Source organism: Erpetoichthys calabaricus, chromosome 10 (genome assembly GCF_900747795.2).
Source record: "Erpetoichthys calabaricus chromosome 10, fErpCal1.3, whole genome shotgun sequence".
In the NCBI taxonomy this organism is placed as follows: Eukaryota; Metazoa; Chordata; class Cladistia; order Polypteriformes; family Polypteridae; genus Erpetoichthys; species Erpetoichthys calabaricus.
Genome location: NC_041403.2, coordinates 42,342,181 through 42,361,373, shown reverse-complemented (window position 1 = coordinate 42,361,373; position 19,193 = coordinate 42,342,181). Strand labels below are relative to the sequence as shown.

The 19,193-nt window shown below is 41.1% G+C and overlaps 1 protein-coding gene across 1 annotated transcript in view; it reads left to right on the top strand.

Moving 5' to 3' along the window:
- arhgap29a (Rho GTPase activating protein 29a) overlaps window positions 1–19,193 on the top strand; it is a 185,899-nt gene that overhangs the window by 119,851 nt on the left and 46,855 nt on the right. The window contains exon 3 of the mRNA XM_051933276.1: window positions 9,811–9,954. Within this exon, the coding sequence (XP_051789236.1) occupies window positions 9,811–9,954 (144 nt within the window). The remainder of the gene's footprint in view (window positions 1–9,810; window positions 9,955–19,193) is intronic.

Below are 19,193 nucleotides of genomic sequence, written 5' to 3'. Positions count from 1 at the left end.
GCGCCAAAACTGTGGACACTTTTTGTGACTGAAGACAGAGAAGAAAATTACAATTAGTCAAAACCTTTTATTAATACATACCAGGCAAGGGTAAAATGTCAGAGAAACACAGTCCCAGGACACCGCGCTTCATCTGCCCCGAGCGCAGATGTCCTTGTTCTTTTATACCTTTCTAATCTCCTGATCGTTGACCACGTAAGCAAAAATAGCATCCTGACTCATTTGTACTTTTCCAGTTTTTGTAAAGTCATTACCCTAAAGGTATATTTTCTTGTCACACACATCATCAAAAGAAACTTCTAAAAAGTATACATGCTTTTTGTCACGCACGCCAAACACAAACAAGTTTCATCACTCTGTCCTATTTTCTATACACACATACATTTTGTTCAATTACATCTTTTTATGTTTTCACACTGTGCAAGTACATGAATGTGCCTTTTTCTAAGCTTTTGAAAGATTGGTGTGGTATAATAGTGTAGTAGTTATCATCACAGCCTTGTAGTGTCAGAGATGTTGCGTACTTTTTTGAGTAAATCACTTTCTGTGTGGAGTTTGTACATTGTTTCTGTGCCCCCAGCGTATTTCTCTGGGTAACCTGGTTTCCAACTACATCCAAGGGATGTGCAGTGTTTAGTGGGTGACTTTTAATTAGTATTGTGTATATGCTTATGAGAACATACAGAAGGATCAGTATGGCCTGTGACAGAATGTTTTTCTGAAAACTGTTAGAACTGCATAATTGTGTAGTAGATGGAGGCCTGGTTTTGCCTCCTGATGTTGGCTGGCCATATGGAGTGTTTTCCATGTGCTTATATTTTTGTCCCACATCTGAAAGACACACAGCAGGCCGATTGGATCTTAGCCCCATTTAAGTCATTATGGATGTGTAAGAAGGTGTGTGTGTATACTGTATGTACAGTATGTTCTATAGTGAATTGCTGAGATCCTACCTTACAGTATGACAGCCAGAGAGTATCCTCTATAAGAGACAAAGTCTAATAACATCCGTCCAAGCTTGCCTTTAAATTATGTTTGGGGGAAACAGGCCTCAGGATCTATGGACATGTGCCAGGTCCTTTTCATGGACTGTACCATCTATGCTTAAATAATTAATTTTAAACATTATTTCAAAAAGCTTATTAGGGTAATTAAATATGCATTTTCACGTAAAAGGTGCTTTCTAGTGTTCTTGATGTTTCACTTTGGGTCCTAAACTTCAGGTGTTAAGTTGTCCCCACTGTAGCAAAAAAACTTCAGTGTCAGACTAAAAAACATGTACACAAAAAAAGGCAGTTGTTTGGTTATCTTACACAAATTTACCAAGAATATTTCACTCACCTTTTTGTAAAGATTAATATTAGATCTTTAACCACCTTTTCCATATCCAGTGTAGCTGCCTGTGCTATATGAAAACAGTCTAAAAATGTGGTTTAATTTAATCTAATATTTATCTATCCATCTTCCATCCCACTTCTCCATGTCAGGGTTGGTGTTGGCTAGTTTTATTAACCCTTTACCAGCTTTTCATTTCTATACACCAGTTACTCACAGGTCCATTGGTTAATGTTCTTTTTAATTCTTCTGCTTCAGAGTTCTTTGCTTTGACCTTTTTGTCAGCTATTATGTTCTTTGTTTCTTTACAGAGTCATTTCAGATTTAAAATAAAATACAAATGCAAATGTTCATTTGCTTATTATATCATGATAAGGTACATTATCTTCTTTTGTTACAACCTACTTAATCTAGCCCAGGGTTGTGTGGGCAAAATGAGTCTCAAGGAAGAAACTAGCTGTGTTTCAAGGTTAAGTTCCCATAAGGAGAAGCAAAGGTGTGTACACCTGATGAGCCCCAATAAGGGTGAAACACATATTGTGTACTCTTTGTATTATTTGGCAGGAACTGTATCACCATCTGCTTCTCGTGACTGAGAGGACTTGGCGGATGTTGACTGACTGACCAACCAACCGCAAGCGCTACCTGGTGGGTAACCATCCAAATAATCAGATTGAGATTCAGGCCTTTATATTGCTAGCACTAGCTACTTCGCAGATCTGCCTCTTGCATATGGGGAAGCGGATGTACAATTTTAACAGGGAATTGTCACATATTCATAATAGAACTAACTTTTTTACATTACTGTGAGTAATTAACCATAGTAAAAAATAGTAAAACCTAATAAATTGAAAGAAAATTATATTTCATGTTGTGTTAGAGGTATTCATTGCGTTATACGTTTTCGTTCTGTTTGGCTTTGAAATTAACACGCAAATACTTTTTGAACTTACACTTTTACTGTAAAACTTCAGTAAAAACAATTTTTTGAATTAACTTTTTGTCAATATCACATTGAATTTTGATTCTGTGTTTGGAGTTGCATCATGACAACACAACGTATAACTGCCCTTCATTGAATATCGTTTCTTTCTCTCTAATACATAAACCAACTTTTTTGAATGTTTGTCCCTGTGATTTAATTGTCATAGGAAAAGCTATTCTAACGGGAAACTGTAAACGTTTTAATTCGAATGGCATATCAAGATCTCCTTTGGTGTCTAATGTTATCCGCAGAAGATGTACTACATTACCTTTCTTGTCACCTGTTAAAATTTTACATGTCAGAATTATTTGAGCAATTTTGAATACAGCTAGTCTTGTCCTATTGCATCGCCCATCACTCAGACATAAATTATGCAATAACATTACAATACTTTCGACTTTCAACAGTAATTCGGCCGGTGGAAGACCAGACAGTTGTAGATATTATATGGGATATTGTAAGTTGATGTTTTCATGTGGCGGCATGGTGGTGCAGTGGTAGCGCTGCTGCCTCGCAGTTAGGAGACCTGGGTTCGCTTCCCGGGTCCACCCTGCGTGGAGTTTGCATGTTCTCCCCGTGTCTGCGTGGGTTTCCTCCGGGCGCTCCGGTTTCCTCCCACAGTCCAAAGACATGCAGGTTAGGTGGATTGGTGATTCTAAATTGGCCCTAGTATGTGCTTGGTTTGTGGGTGTGTTTGTGTGTGTCCTGCGGTGGGTTGGCACCCTGCCCGGGATTGGTTCCCTGCCTTGTGCCCTGTGTTGGCTGGGATTGGCTCCAGCAGACCCCCGTAACCCTGTGCTCGGATTCAGCGGGTTGGAAAATGGATGGATGGATGGATGTTTTCATCTTCCGCACCATCACCACCAACTGTTTCAGTATAGTCTATTGATACGCATTTAACCAATTTGCCATGTAACCGATCAACAATTTTCGCATTAATTCATTTGATTAATCGTTTCTCTGTGCTAGGATTGCCTGTGAACTCATTTCTTCTGTTGATAACCCTTTGGGATGAAATTCTTGAATAAGATTTGGACATAATATGTCTTCTTTTATTGGAAACTTAAAGTGAGGAAAACGTAAAAATGTATAAGAGCTGAGAGCGCAGGAACTGTATCTGACAAAAGCATTCACACAAATGAGAGATGAGAGGACTGGGTGCGTGTTTGAACATGGTTGAGAGGAGGGCGGGACTTGAAAAAATCTCTTGGAAATAGTCTCATCTCAAGATTTTCTTTTATAATATATATACAGTGCATCCGGAAAGTATTCACAGCGCATCACTTTTTCCACATTTTGTTATGTTACAGCCTTATTCCAAAATGGATTCAATTCATTTTTTTCCTCAGAATTCTACACCAACACCCCATAATGACAACATGAAAAAAGTTTACTTGAGGTTTTTGCAAATTTATTAAAAATAAAAAAACTGAGAAATCACATGTACATAAGTATTCACAGCCTTTGCTCAATACTTTGTCAATGCACCTTTGGCAGCAATTACAGCCTCAAGTCTTTTTGAATATGATGCCAAAAGCTTGTCACACCTGTCCTTGGCCAGTTTCGCCCATTCCTCTTTGCAGCACTTCTCAAGCTCCATCAGGTTGGATGGGAAGCGTCGGTGCACAGCCATTTTAAGATCTCTCTAGAGATGTTCAATCGGATTCAAGTCTGGGGTCTGGCTGGGCCACTCAAGGACATTCACAGAGTTGTTCTGAAGCCATTCCTTTGATATCTTGGCTGTGTGCTTAGGGTCGTTGTCCTGCTGAAAGATGAACCATCTCCCCAGTCTGAGGTCAAGAGTGCTCTGGAGCAGGTTTTCATCCAGGATGTCTCTGTACATTGCTGCAGTCATCTTTCCCTTTATCCTGACTAGTCTCCCAGTTCCTGCTGCTGAAAACATCCCCACAGCATGATGCTGCCACCACCATGCTTCACTGTAGGGATGGTGCCAGGTTTCCTCCAAACGTGACGCCTGGCATTCACACCAAAGAGTTCAATCTTTGTCTCATCAGACCAGAGAATTTTCTTTCTCATGGTCTGAGAGTTCTTCAGGTGCCTTTTGGCAAACTCCAGGCGGGCTGCCATGTGCCTCTTACTAAGGAGTGGCTTCCGTCTGGCCACTCTACCATACAGGCCTGATTGGTGGATTGCTGCAGAGATGGTTGCCCTTCTGGAAGGTTCTCCTCTCTCCACAGAGGACCTCTGGAGCTCTGACAGAGTGACCATCGGGTTCTTGGTCACCTCCCTGACTAAGGCCCTTCTCCCCCGATCACTCAGTTTAGATGGCTGGCCAGCTCTAGGAAGAGTCCTGGTGGTTTCGAACTTCTTCCACTTACGGATGATGGAGGCCACTGTGCTCATTGGGACCTTCAAAGCAGCAGAAATTTTTCTGTAACCTTCCCCAGATTTGTGCCTCGAGACAATCCTGTCTCGGAGGTCTACAGACAATTCCTTTGACTTCATGCTTGTTTTGTGCTCTGACATGAACTGTCAACTGTGGGACCTTATATAGACAGGTGTGTGCCTTTCCAAATCATGTCCAACCAAATGAATTTACCACAGGTGGACTCCAATTAAGCTGCAAAAACCGTTCAAGGATGATCAGGGGAAACAGGATGTACCTGAGCTCAATTTCGAGCTTCATGGCAAAGGCTGTGAATACTTATGTACATGTGCTTTCTCAATTTTTTAATTTTTAATAAATTTGCAAAAATCTCAAGTAAACATTTTTCACATTGTCATCATGGGGTGTTGTGTGTAGAATTCTGAGGAAAAAAATGAATTTAATCCATTTTGGAATAAGGCTGTAACATAACAAAATGTGGAAAAAGTGATGCGCTGTGAATACTTTCCGGATGCACTGTATATGTGTATATATATATATATATATATATATATATATATATATATATATATATATATATGGCCCCAGAAGGCACTCCTGCTGCCCAAACCCGACACAGACAGAGGACACAAGTTCAACACACAACACTTTTATTTTTCCTCGTGGGGAAACGCTATCCCTTGTTTCCCACCTTCACAGCACGGTTCCAAAGCACGGTACACAGCCCAAAATACACTTGTCTTCTTTTCTTTTTCCTCCTCAGTCTGTCTCCACTCCTTCTGGCAAGCTTTGTCCTCTTCCACCTGACTCTGGCTCTCTGAATGGAGTGAGGCGGCTCCTTTTATGCAGCTCCAGGGAGTGCTCCAGGTGACTCATCAGCGTTACCTGGAATTACCTCCAGGTGTGGTGGAAATCCAATATAGGACTGTGCAGCTCCCCTGGCGGCCCCAAGAGGGCTGTACCAAACTTCAACTCCCAGTGTGCCCTGCGGGAATCTGTGGTGCCACTGCCACGCAGGAGGGCTGCCCTCTAGCATCCTGGGAAAGGTAGTGCCTTGTGGATGCTTTCTCCCCGGTCCTTCCATCCAGCTGGTGTACATACATACACTAACAGTGTATACAGTATATAAAGTGTAATGTATTTGAAAAATGTTATGTACCTGTATATCATGTTGTCAATTTTATGCCTTGTGCCCTGTCACTTTATAATGCCAGATCACCTTGTTGTAGTAATTGTAGTAACACTAGCAGTACTATTGTTACATGTGTCAATGCAGTAAAATTCCAACCTGTGTCTCCAATCAACATGCAACACAACACCACTCTTCAGGGTCATATAAACAGAAATGTATCAAAAGATGCAATGTCATTTTAATTAATAGGGAAACCGGTTTGTATTTTCTGATGTACTCCCAACTGAAACATTAAGCATTGTACCAAAAATCTGAGAAACTCCTGGAAACATTGAATATATAACAGTTCTGCCTTCATCACTAGAAATAGAATTGGAATGGGCTAGGTGAACAAGCATGCAATAAACTTAACATGTGACACAGGTAAATTAATAGAAACCGTTGTTAAGGAAAGTTCATTTGCTGCATGTGAAAAACCTATATATTAGTGAACAGTCAACTTAAGTTTAGAGTTTCAGAAGCAAGAAAAGCATATGTGTGAAAAGAACAGGGTTATGCTCCTTTCCAGTTCTGGGTACATTTTAACGTTCAGCCCAAAATACTTGGCGCTGGTTTTCTTTGAAGTGGGACATTCCTCAGAAATGCCACTAGTTTCATCATTTACATTTGGATGCCTTGTGACAGATCAGGCCTCTGACTTGTTACTCAATGTTCTTGCTGGAAGTGTATGTGTCACAGCAATGACTGGTAACCATACCTGTTTCAGCTGCGTTTAATCATTATCTGGGCTGCAATTCATCTTTTTAATTTCTCCTGTCTGGAGAAATGTTATTTTAGCCTTCAATGCAATTCCATCATAATCCCATAACATCAGTAAAATACGTAAATTCTGTCAACACTTGATTAAAACTGGATCAGACAAAGCAGCTGTTCTAAATCGCGTGGGCCACTGATGGGGGCCATCTTGCTAATCATTTTGGAATTGAACAGACTCATCTTTGTTAGTACTGTTGTGCGCTGCTCCATGCTTAATTTTTCACTCTTGTATTGTAACGATTTTACTTGAGGTTATCAATAGTCCATTAGAAGCTAAGAAAAAATGTGAGAGAAGTTCCCTGTTCATCTCCTTCATCTCGTTTGCTTTGAAAATGGAACTGCTTTAACAATTTTGTTTTTAATAAACAAGAGAAAAGCACTGTAACACACACACTTCTCTGTTGTACTCTATTGTATGTGATACAAAAGTTAATTATACAAAAATGTAAGTAGTGTTTTTAACCACTAATATGTAGAAGGAACTTACCATACAAATTTGCCTGAAATACATGAACACATGTCCAGTAACAGTTTTTATATGCTGCTGGAAAATTGTTATTTCTTCTTAGGATGGGGACCTGCATTCATTTCAGAGCTGTGTTGTTTTTGCTGTTTTTCCCTGGGCACTCTGGCTGTCACCTTTCTGTTAAAAAGATTTGTGTTTATCTGACTCTTAAGTATACAAATTGTGAGAATGTGCATTGTCATGCCCTATAATGGAGTGGTATCCAGTCCAAGACTGCTTCTTGGTTTGTAGTGCTGGGTAGGTAAGTTCCATTTCCGAAAATATTGGGTAACCTGTCAAATAATTACAGATAAACATTGTCCAATTCAAGGTCATAGGACAACCATCAACCACAAGACGTGAACTTACCAGAAATGGGATGCCAGTCCATTGTTGTACATAATCATACACACATCTTCACAGTCACACTTATTCAGTTTAAAAAACCTATTGATCACATACAGAGGCATTTGTCCAGGCTGAGATTTAAATCCTGAACTCTGTAGCTGTGAGGGACAAGTTCAAAAAAACATGCTACAGTCTGAGTGTGCAGTTCTTAAATTGTTACTTCTGGCATCAAGTGTTTTCCCTCCACTGACTAGTGTATAAAACAATTCTACATCATACCAAGGAAGAAATTGTAAGAGACCCCACACATTGAGAGATTTCTCCTTTCTTTAGTCTTCTAGTTTGTCTTCAACTACTATAGCACACATGCACACAAATTATGTCCACAAAGATAATCACAAATTCTCTGAATCTGAGATCTCAGTTTCTTGCAAACAAAAATGCGACTTCAAAATAAATCATCTTGCTGTAACAGGTGGTTGGTTATTTTGTAGTGAAAAGAAAAAAGGAACAAATGTGGATGATGCCATGGCTGGGAAAATGGGGTTAGCATGACTTAAACATTTAGTAGTGCAAGTTCTTCCACTCATCTCCAATTGACTATCATTCTTTCAAATGTGACATCAAGATAAATTGTATGCAATAAATAAATAAACAAACAAACACATAAATGAAATACCTCAGTGTCTCTAATATACATCCAAACTACAAGCTTTGGAATGGCAAATATTTAATATGTTAAATCATTTAAGATATCACTACATACCTCGTTTTACAGCATAACTGGAGGAGATGATTTTGTTTAAGAGCTGTCTGAATTTGGGAAGCCATTTGTGATTGTCAGAAGTGTTGAATCTGACTCAGCATAAAAGATATTTAGACCAGTTGTTTCCAGCCCCAGTTTTGGGGGACTACTGTTACTGCTGGTCTTTTCTCCAACCAGCAAGTCATTTTAACCGCTGATTGATCTCATCGTTTAATTAGCTTGATTTTAATTTCTTCTTACTTTACATTATGAAAAGAGCAGTAGTGTGATATTTGCATTCATAAGAAATATAGATATTTTCATATTTTGACATAGTTTAAGGTTCTTAACTGTTATTATTTTCCTGTTTTTTTTCTGTGGTGTGTTTGAGTAGGGCCTGGACTGGTGTCCTGTTCAGGGTTGGTTCTGCCTTGTGCCCACTGGCTGGAGTCCATGGTGACATTAAATAAGGTTAAGTGGAAGGTGATGGCCTTTCATTTAGGCCTTTACCTCTAGATGGAGACAATTTTCTTTATAGGCCTTGAACTTGATTTTCTCCACATAGATTGGGTTTATAAGTATGCCAGTACACCCTTTATTCCTCTAATATTGTAGGTTTTACTGTTAAGTTTTCAAATAAGAAATAAGTACAATGATTTACTTCAAATTATCCAATGCATCATAGTTAATAGCTTTCAATAGAAAGGCCTGAGGATGGTATATTTCCCAGTGTAGCCTTATGTTAGGTCATTTGGTTATTTCACTTTGCACAATACATATCACTATGGGCATTGCAGCAAATTCTTCAATTAATAGAGCAGCAATTTTTAAGTAATATATATTATTATAGCTGGTGCACAGGTAATTTAAGTGAGCAACAAAATGCACCACTGGACTAATGGCCATGTGCTATTCTAACTAGCTGATGGCTTTCAATCTTAATATTTGGGATCATATTATTGTAGAAAGCACTTTATTATCCCTTAAGTGCCAACTATAACACAGTTGTTGATGCTACTTCTGAAACAAATATTAAGATTGGTAGCTAGTTTTGCTCGATGTGTGTATAATATTATGATAAATATTAGAATATATGTTTTGGAGAGAACAGGTAGGTTTAAATTTGTCATTCTTAATGTTTGCAGTTTGTTTCTCTGTGGCTCATTATTTTACATTAGATGGGTTAGTATTGTAAACACACTAACTCTGACCTAATTAACAACTTAATTTATGGTGTGCTTTCTTTTTAAACTTTAACCACATTTCATTTTCATCATTGAGGTAAAGTGTTTATTAATAGTGAATTTACAGTTGGTTTTACTTTATATATTTAAAACAAATCTCTTTTGAATCTTAGCAGTCTTATCCTTTTGTAATTTTATCTACAATGAAATGATAAACTTGCAAACCCCTGCACCCTAGATGCCTAAATGCAAAAAAGGCTAAAACCACAGACTAAAACTACAGGTTGCTTTGTCATCTGATTTCTTCTACTTATAAAAAACAAAAAAGATGCTTGGTTGTGCATGTGATTTAGCAGGCCATGGGCACAATGATGATCTGAGCATAATCAAAGCTGTGTTTTCTCATTTTTCAGAAACTCAGGACTGTTTGCATCAGGTGGTCCATGAGAGGCTGGGAGAGCTACTCCGAGTACTCAGGACTGTGATCAGTAAGCATCAGACCCTAAATTCAGTGGATATCCTCAGTGCAGCTGGGACTGTCATTGCCAAAGTGAAAGGTGAGGCAAAAATTTTTCATTTGGATGGTTTCTATAATGTAGGTGGCTTCCCTTCTTAGGAAAGAAGATGTGTGTGCTCTTAATTACCTTGTTATGAGACATAGAGAGCTAGAGAGAAAGAAAGGGAGAGCACACTCATTCCTCATTCTGCTTTTTATATTCTCCGCTGTATGTATTTTAATGAGTTCATCATCCTTTGTGTTGTGTATATTTACTGGCACAAAGAGGCAAAAGCTATTCATTTTGTATCTGTTACTGTGGCTCTTTAAAATTTCACTAAACCTTCATTTACTGTTCTTGTTTGGCTGATTTCAATGAATATATTGTGTATATATGAGTAACATTTATTTTTCTTCTAGTGAAAGCCCTGTTGTTTTACACTTGCTTATAGACATACAGAATTATGATGAAAGGTCACTGTTTTTCTCATACAGACTTTCATCATATTGTTAACATGGACTTTTTTATTAGGTATATAAAACAGAATTTTATGGCTCAGGTTTTGCAAAAAGTGATAACTATAGATGACATAGTAGTTCTGTCATTCTTCAAAAATATGCCCAGTTCAGCTGTGTAAACTGCAGTGGTAGAATTAGTGTAGGAAACGTGGTCGTTGCTTAGCAACAGACTACAATTCATCAAAGCTATTTAATCCAGTTCAGGCTTTTTGGGGTGAGATCCTGGTCATGAAGCATTAGCAAAAGGGTGGAACTGTTGGGTGTCAGTCCATCGCAGGACACACTTAAGGGTTTACTCATGCTCAATCACAAAAAGCAAATTGAGATTTGCCAGTAACCTAAGTTGCATGTCTTTGGGGTGTGAATAACCCACACATGCACAGGAAGATCATGCAGGCACCACATGAACAGTGCTTAACCTGAGTTTTGACATTAGTATTCTTCCACCTTAATGGAGCCAGTAGCACTGAGTGTTATGCAGTTCAGTTTTTTAATTTGCAGCACACATTATTTTTAATGATAAATAATGTTTGGAAAAATATTAAAATAACAAGTTTCAGTCATTTTCAACAGGCAGTGAAAACTTAACTTTCATCAGTCTGTATGATTTCACAAGAATATGTGAGGACCCCCTGCACAGGCCATGATATTTACCCTCTTGTACTTTCCTATATTCTTAACAAAGGTTTTTTTTTAACTTACATTTATTAGCAAAAGCATATCCTTTCTGGAGGCACCGGGGGAAACAGGTAAAACCTTTTTAATGAATTTAATATTAATATTGTCTAAAATTAGATCAGATTATAAAATTGCGATAGCTATAGCATCCTCTGGCATTGCTGCCAGGCATTGCTAGGGGGGATAAATGCTTATTCAGCTTTTAAGTTGCCATTAAGCCTAACTTACAGTGAAGCTCCTATGTGTAATGTCAAGAAAGGGACTCCTAGCTCAACTTTTAAAAGATTGTGTGGTTATTTTTTTTCCCACAAAGGGGGAGTGGAAGCTCTGAACAGAACGCTTAAAGATGTTAGAGACAATGAAAGTTTAATGGGTGGACTGGCTGTTTTGGATTCAGGTGATTTTCGACAAACTCTTCTTGTAATTCAAAGAGGTACCAGGGCAGATGTGGTGAGGGCATCCATATAGTCATCCTTTATATGGAGTAAAGTACATAAATTAATTCTTACGATTAATATAAGAGTTCAGTTGAAGGGAGACTGTTTAGCTGGTACATTTTCGCAATTGCTTTTGAAAATAGGAAACAGGCAAATAAAAGAGACTTCTAATGAAGGTATTGAAATTCCAAAAAACCTTGAAAACTTGGTCAACACCATTGAAGAATTGGCTGAGAAACTTTCCCTGGATATTATAGATTTACATAACAAAACTGATTCGTGGTTATGTGAAAGAACCATAGTATTGCCAAAAAAGGATACCACTAATGAAATAATTATCGGCTTGACAAAGTACATTGTGATTTAAAAAAAAAAAAAAACAAAAACAAAAAAAACATTTTTCTATCGATTCTGTTTCAGATCATGAAGAATCAATTCATAATTCTATTGAGTTTCTGAATTCCCTTAATCCTCCCGGAATGGCTTCTAATAAACTGTTCCTTAAAGTTGTTACACTCTTCTTCTTCTTCTTCTTCTTCTTCTTGTTCTTGTTCTTCTTCGCTCCTGTTAGGAGTTGCCACAGCGGATCATCTTCTTCCATATCTTCCTGTCCTCTGCATCTTGTTCTGTTACACCCATCACCTGCATGTCCTCTCTCACCACATCCATAAACCTTCGCTTAGGCCTTCCTCTTCCCTGGCAGCTCTATCCTTGGCATCCTTCTCCCAATATACTCAGCATCTCTCCTATGCACATGTCCAAACCAACACAATCTCGCCTATCTGACTTTGTCTCCCAACCGTCCAACTTGGGCTGACCCTCTAATGTACTCATTTCTAATCCTATCCATCCTTGTCACACCCAGTGCAAATCTTAGCATCTTTAACTCTGCCACCTCCAGCTCTGTCTCCTGCTTTCTGGTCAGAGCCACCATCCCCAACCCATATAACATAGCTTGTCTCACTACCGTCCTGTAGACCTTCCGTTTCACTCTTGCTGATACCCGTCTGTCACAAATTACTCTTGACACTCTTCTCCATCCATTCCACCCTGCCTGCACACTTTTTCACCTCTTTTCCACAATCCCCATTACTCTGTACTGTTGATCTCAAGTATTTAAACTCATCCACCTTCACCAGCTCTACTCCCTGCATCCTCACCATTCCACTGACCTCTCTCTCATTTACACACATGTATTCTGTCTTGTTCCTACTGACCTTCATTCTTCTCCTCTCTAGAGCATATCTCCACCTCTCCAGGGTCTCCTCAACCTGCTCCCTACTCTTGCTAAAAATCATAATGTCATCAGCAAACATCATAGTCCACAGGGACTCCTGTCTAATCTCGTCTGTCAACCTGTCCATTACCATTACAAATAAGAAAGGGCTCATAGCTGATCCCGGATGTAATCCCACCTCCAACTTGAATGCACCCATCACTCCTACCGCAGACCTCACCACTGCCACACTTCCCTCGTACATATCCTGTACAACTCTTACGTACTTCTCTGCCACTCCCAACTTCCTCATACAATACCACAGCTCCTCTCGAGGCACCCTGTCATATGCTTTCTCCAGGTCCACAAAGATGCAATGCAGCTCCTTCTGGCCTTATCTAAACTTCTCCATCAACATCCTCACAGCAAACATTGCATCTGTGGTGCTCTTTCTTGGCATGAAAAAATACTGCTGCTCACTAATCATCACCTCACCTCTTAACCTAGCTTCCACTACTCTTTCCCATAACTTCATGCTGTGGCACATCAATTTTATTCCCCTGTAGTTACTGCAGTCCTGCACATCCCCCTTATTCTTAAATATCTGCACCAGTACACTTCTTCTCCACTCCTCAGGCATCCTTTACTTTCTAAGATTCCATGAAACAATCTGGTTTAAAACTCCACTGCCATCTCTCCTAAACACCTCCATGCTTCCATAGGTGTGTCATCTGGACCAACAGTCTTTCCATTCTTCATCCTCTTCATAGCTATCCTTACTTCCTCCTTGCTAATCCGTTGTACTTCCTGATTCACTATCTCCACATCATCCAACATCTTCTCACTCTCGTTCTCTTCATTCATCAGCCTCTCAAAGTACTCTTTCCATCTGCTGAACACACTCTCCTCGCTTGTGAGTATGTTTCCATCTTTATCCTTTATCACCCTAACCTGCTGCAAATCTTTCCCAGCTCAGTCCCTCTGTCTAGCCAATCGGTACAGGTCCTATTCTCCCTCCTTAGTGTCCAACCTCTCATATAACTCATCATACGCTTTTTCTTTAGCCTTCGCCATCTCTCTCTTCACGTTGCGCCTTATCTCCTTGTACTCTTGTCTATTTTCTGCATCTCTCTGACTATCCCACTTCTTCTTTGCCATCCTCTTCCTCTATACTCTCCTGTATTTCCTCATTCCACCACCAGGTTTCCTTTTCTTCCTTCCTCTTTCCAGATGTTACGCTAAGCACCCTTCTTGCTGTCACCCTTACTACATCTGCTGTAGTTTCCCAGCTGTCTGGTAACTTTTCACTACCACCCAGTGCCTGTCTCACCTCCTCTGTAAATTCAACCTTTCAGTCTTCCTTTTTCAACTTCCACTATTTGATCCTTGGCTCTGCTCTCACTCTCTTCCTCTTCTTGATCTCCAACGTCATCCTACAGACCACCACCCTATGCTGTTTAACTACACTTTCCCCTGCCACCACTCTGCAGTCTTCAATCTCCTTCAGATCAACTCTTCTGCATAGGATGTAATCTACCTGTGTGCATCTTCCTCCACTCTTGTACGTAACCCTATGTTCCTCCGTCTTCTTAAAATATGTATTCACCACCGCAATGTCCATCCACTATCCACTGACCTTCTTCATTGCTCTCCTTGACACCATACCTACCCATCACCTCCTCGTCTCCTCTGTTCCCTTCAACAACATGCCCATTGAAATCCACTCCATTCACCACTTTCCTGTCCCTTGGGTACACTGTTCATCACTTCATCCAACTCACTCCAAAAATCTTCTTTCTCCTTCATTGCACACCCAAATTCAGGTGCATATGCACTAACAACATTCATCACCACACCTCCAATTTCCAGCTTCATAATCCTTACTCTGCCTGACACTCTTTTCACCTCCAAAACACTCTTGACATACTGTTCCTTAAGAATAATTCCTACCCCATTTCTCCTCCCATCCACACCATGATAGAACAATTTGAATCCACCTCTGATCCACCTGGCCTTACTCCCCTTCCATTTAGTCTCTTGCACGCACAATATATCAACCTTCCTTCTCTCCATCATATCTAATGACTCTCTCCCCTAACCAGTCATACTGCCAATATTCACTTCCTACTCTCAGTTCCACTCTTTACTTTCCTCCTCTCCTCCTGCCTCCAAACACGTCTCCCCCCTCTTCTTCTCCTTCTTTTTCTTCGGCCAACAGTAGCCCAATTTCCGCCAGCACCCTGTTGGCTAGCAATACTGGTGGCAGTTGGTGTTAACCCGGGGCTCGACTGATCCGGTATGGAAATTTGTATTGTTGTCCGCATATTGATTTGGCAAATTTTACACTGGATGCCCTTCCTGATGAAACCCTCCCCATTTATCCAGGCTTGGGATCGACACGAAGAAACACACTGGTTTGTGCTTCCCCTGTATTACGAAATCTAAATGGTCCGAAACTATGTAACCATACCTATTTATGAGTGACTGCATTGCAATCCAATATTATCAAGGCTTCAATAATAACTGGGTGTGAAACAGTATTTATTCCTTGGATTCCAGTGATCCCCTGTGACTATCCCTTTAAATTTAAAAGACTGCAATTCCCTATAAGAGTTTGCTTTAACTATAAACAAAGCTCAAGGGCAAACTCTGTCAATTGCTGACATTGATTTGCATATGTCTTGCTCTTCGCATGGCCAGTTTTATGTGGCATATTCAGGAGTCAGTCAAAGGGACAATTTACACATTCTGGCTTCGATAGGACACACTAACAACATGGTATATAAAGAAGCTTTAGTTTAACTATTTGGAGAAATTTAATAAAGTAACACTTCTTTATCAACCCTATTTAATTCATTTCTATGTGCAGTGAAGTGCACGGTTCCTGCTGAAACTGCAGTATGGGCAAGATTGAAGCTGATTTTGTTAATTGTACATTCTATTAATGCACAAGTCATCCAAGATACTTCAACTTGCAGGGAAATCCTGGAAGTTGGTGGCAGGATTGGCACTCTAGCCACCTTTAAAAAAAAAAAAAAAAAAAAAAAACTTCATGCAGCTCTGAGACAACAGACAGGATTCTTTTCTGCTCTCCGTGGGAGTAGCTCTGCAGCAGCCGCCCTTAGGAAGGCTGCACATATTATAAAGGGGATAGGGAAAAGTCCTTGGGATCATCTTCTCCAGAACAGTCAAAACCGTCGGAAAGCCAATGGGGTTAGGCCTGTTGGGAATTGGAACTGGTGTGGTGCTGAGGCGTCGCCCTGTGCACGGCAGCACTCAGGTCCCAATTTGAGGGGGCCCATCTGGGTAGGCACGTGGAACGTCTTGTTTCTCCGGCATGGTGTTCATCTTCCTCTGCTGTTGGAGGAGCTTCGTAAACTCTGCATTTCAGTGGTAGCACTTCCTGAGGTACACAGAGCTGGGACTGGCCACATCTCTGTAGGTGGGTAAACCTTTTATTGGTCTGGTCACTCTGATGGCTGTCATACACAGAGAGTAGCTGTTGCTGTGGCGGACCGACTCCTGCTGATGGTGTCAGATGTCACTCCTTTCAACAAGCGTATTATGAGACTCTGATCAAGGCACTCTCTGGATGCCTTGTCTGTTGTCTCAGTGTATACTCTGACCGTGGTGAGGGAGACATTTTATTTGCAAGTTCTCTCACTGGTTTATGGGTGCTGCAAGGTGACACTCCTCTGGTCATGGGTGACTTCAATGCGACCACTGGCACTGACAGGGCTGGCTATGAGAATTGTGTTAGTCCCCGTGGTTCTGGCTACCGTAGTGAAAGTGTCGCACCCCATGGTTCTGGCTACCATGGTGAAAGTGGCTCCATCTTCCTTGACTTTGCAAAAGGTCAGGGGCTGTGGATTTCTGGATCCCGGTTCCAAAGCCCTGAACCACATCATTGGATTTTGTGCTCCAATACTGGTGGTATGGTGAAGGAGATCGATCTGATCCTCGTGGACAGATTCTAGAGGCTATTAAAAAAGCTCCAGGGTCTACAGAAGTGCCCCGTTTGTGAATTCTAACCACAGACTTGTTGTTGTACTCTGATTCAGCTTAGGTCCAGTAGGCTACCTTCTACTAGGAAAATAAGGCTGGACCTGGCCAGACTCCTAGATCAGGCTGTTTCTAACGAGTTTGCATGCAGTTTGTGTCAGTAACTTACAGACTTGGGTGTGACTGCTGATCCTAATGTGATGTGGGAGACCTTCCATGACAAGACCTTGAAGGTTGCTGAGGGTTGTGCTGGTGTTACCAGTGTTCCCAGGAAGGAGGTGTTTCATCTTGCAGGACAACCTGGATATTATTGAGAATATTCACAGCAAATGGCTTGATGGCGACTCCGGTCTCTTATCGGGAATAAAGAAGGACAGCTGCCAGGGCTCTGAGGACAGATAAGGAGGCGCATGTTAGAGGAATCTTTTAACAATTGACACATCATATGTGGTCTAGTGTCCCATGTCCTGCTTACAGAGGAATCAAAGCATTATGCATATCCAAATCTGTTCCTTGGAGAGTCGTGGTCAGGGTGGCTGATGGAATGGTCCTTACGGATGACACTGCAGTAGTGACCTGCTGGGCTGGCTACTTTGAGCAGCTATTTAAAGCTGATCCTCCATCTAGAAAGTTGGATATCTCTGGGTCTGTGATTTTTGAGGCTGATCCTCTTATTAGCTGTGAACCACCTAGTCTCATGGAGATTGCTCAGGTGGTGGACTAGCTGACAGTAGACAAGGCTGCAGTGATCTGTGGTATCTGGGTGATCTTCTCTAGACTGGTGGTATGGCTGTCCTCCTGGCATTGCAAGCAATCTTTGCTTCCATCTGGGATACTGGCATCATCCCAACTGACTTTAAAATGGGACTTGTCATCTCTATCTGGAAAGGGAAGGGTGATTGCCAGGATTGCGGCAACTACAGGGGGATAACACTGCTCTTGGTGCTCATTAAGGTCCATGCTACGGTCATCCTCAATAGAATCTGTGATCACTTGCTCACCTACCAGCGACCAGAGAATTCTGGTTTTAGGCCTAAGAAGTCTACCATTGGCTGCATTGTGCTCCATGAGAACTCTCAGTGACAGAAACGCAAATATCTGCAGAGCTTTTTTTGCAGCCTTTGTTGATATTGTAAAGCGTTCAACTCAGTTGATCGAGCTGCCCTGTGAGACATCCTAAGATTTCACAGGATCCCCCTCAAAGTTGCACAATATCATGGCTGGCCTGTACACTGCTACTGTGAGTGATTTGCAGAGTGGTGGCAGAACCTCTGCATTTTTCCCAGTTTATTCTGGGATTTCTCATGGGTGTGTTTTTGCTCCTACAAGATTCACTGATATTGACTTCGCCAACGATGCTCTGATGTTCGCAGAGTCAGTGGAGGCTCTGATCAGGGTTTTCGAAAGACTGAGCGAGGAGTCTGCATGTCTGACCTTGCGAGTGTCCTGGATAAAAACCAAGCCTTTAATGTGCTCTTGGGTACAGCCATCAGCAGTGTGTGGAGACAGTGTTGACCTTGTTGAGAAGTTTACTTACCTTGGCAGTGACATTTATATCTATGGTGACTCTTTCTATGAAGTCAGTCGACAGATTGGAAGAGCATGAGGGGTCATGAGTTCGCTAGAAAGGGGTTGTGTGGCACTCCTAATATCTTTGCAAAAGGCCTAAGGTCCAAGTCTTTAAAGTCCTACTGCTTCCTGTTTTGCTGTATGGTTGCTAGATATGGACACTATCCAGTGACCCCAGATGAAGACTGGACTCCTTCGGTACTGTTTCTCTTTGGAGAATCCTTGGGTACTATTGGTTTGACTTTGTGTCGAATGAGCAGTTGGGTACGTCAGTTACAGCGCTGCAGCCATGTGGCGTGATTACCTAAGGGTGATCCAGCTCGTAAGATCCTCATTGTTGGAGACCCGAGTGGCTGGACCAGGCCAAGGAGACGTCCACGTAACATCTGGCTGTGGCAAATAGAGGGTCACTTCCGGAGGGTGGGGACTGGACAGTGTGTCTACCTGGGGGGTTGCTAACCAGGTTACCAAGCCGTTTCACTTGGGTATCAGCAAGTGGTGGGTGCGGCAATGTGGTGTACCAATCCATGCTCCCCATCTTTTCCTGACTTCCAAGACGTGACTGGCAAACATCATGTTTCAGTGGCCTGGGTCAACCCACGATTCATGTATTTTGAGGCAGAGTAACTTTTGACAGATGTGATAGTGCTTTATGTGGTTGGTGGCTTTTTGGTAAGGTGACTGATTGAACCTGTAGTGTTTCATATGGGTTGTATTGTTCATTTTAACAGCAATCACGTCATTACATGTGCTGTGTGATAGTGGCTATCTGCTCAGTTGATAGTGCTTTACAGTTTTCCCTGAACCTCCCAGAGCACAGAGGACAAGCGCTATAGTGCTTTGTATGATCTTGTACTTTCTGTTGCAGAGCATAGCCAG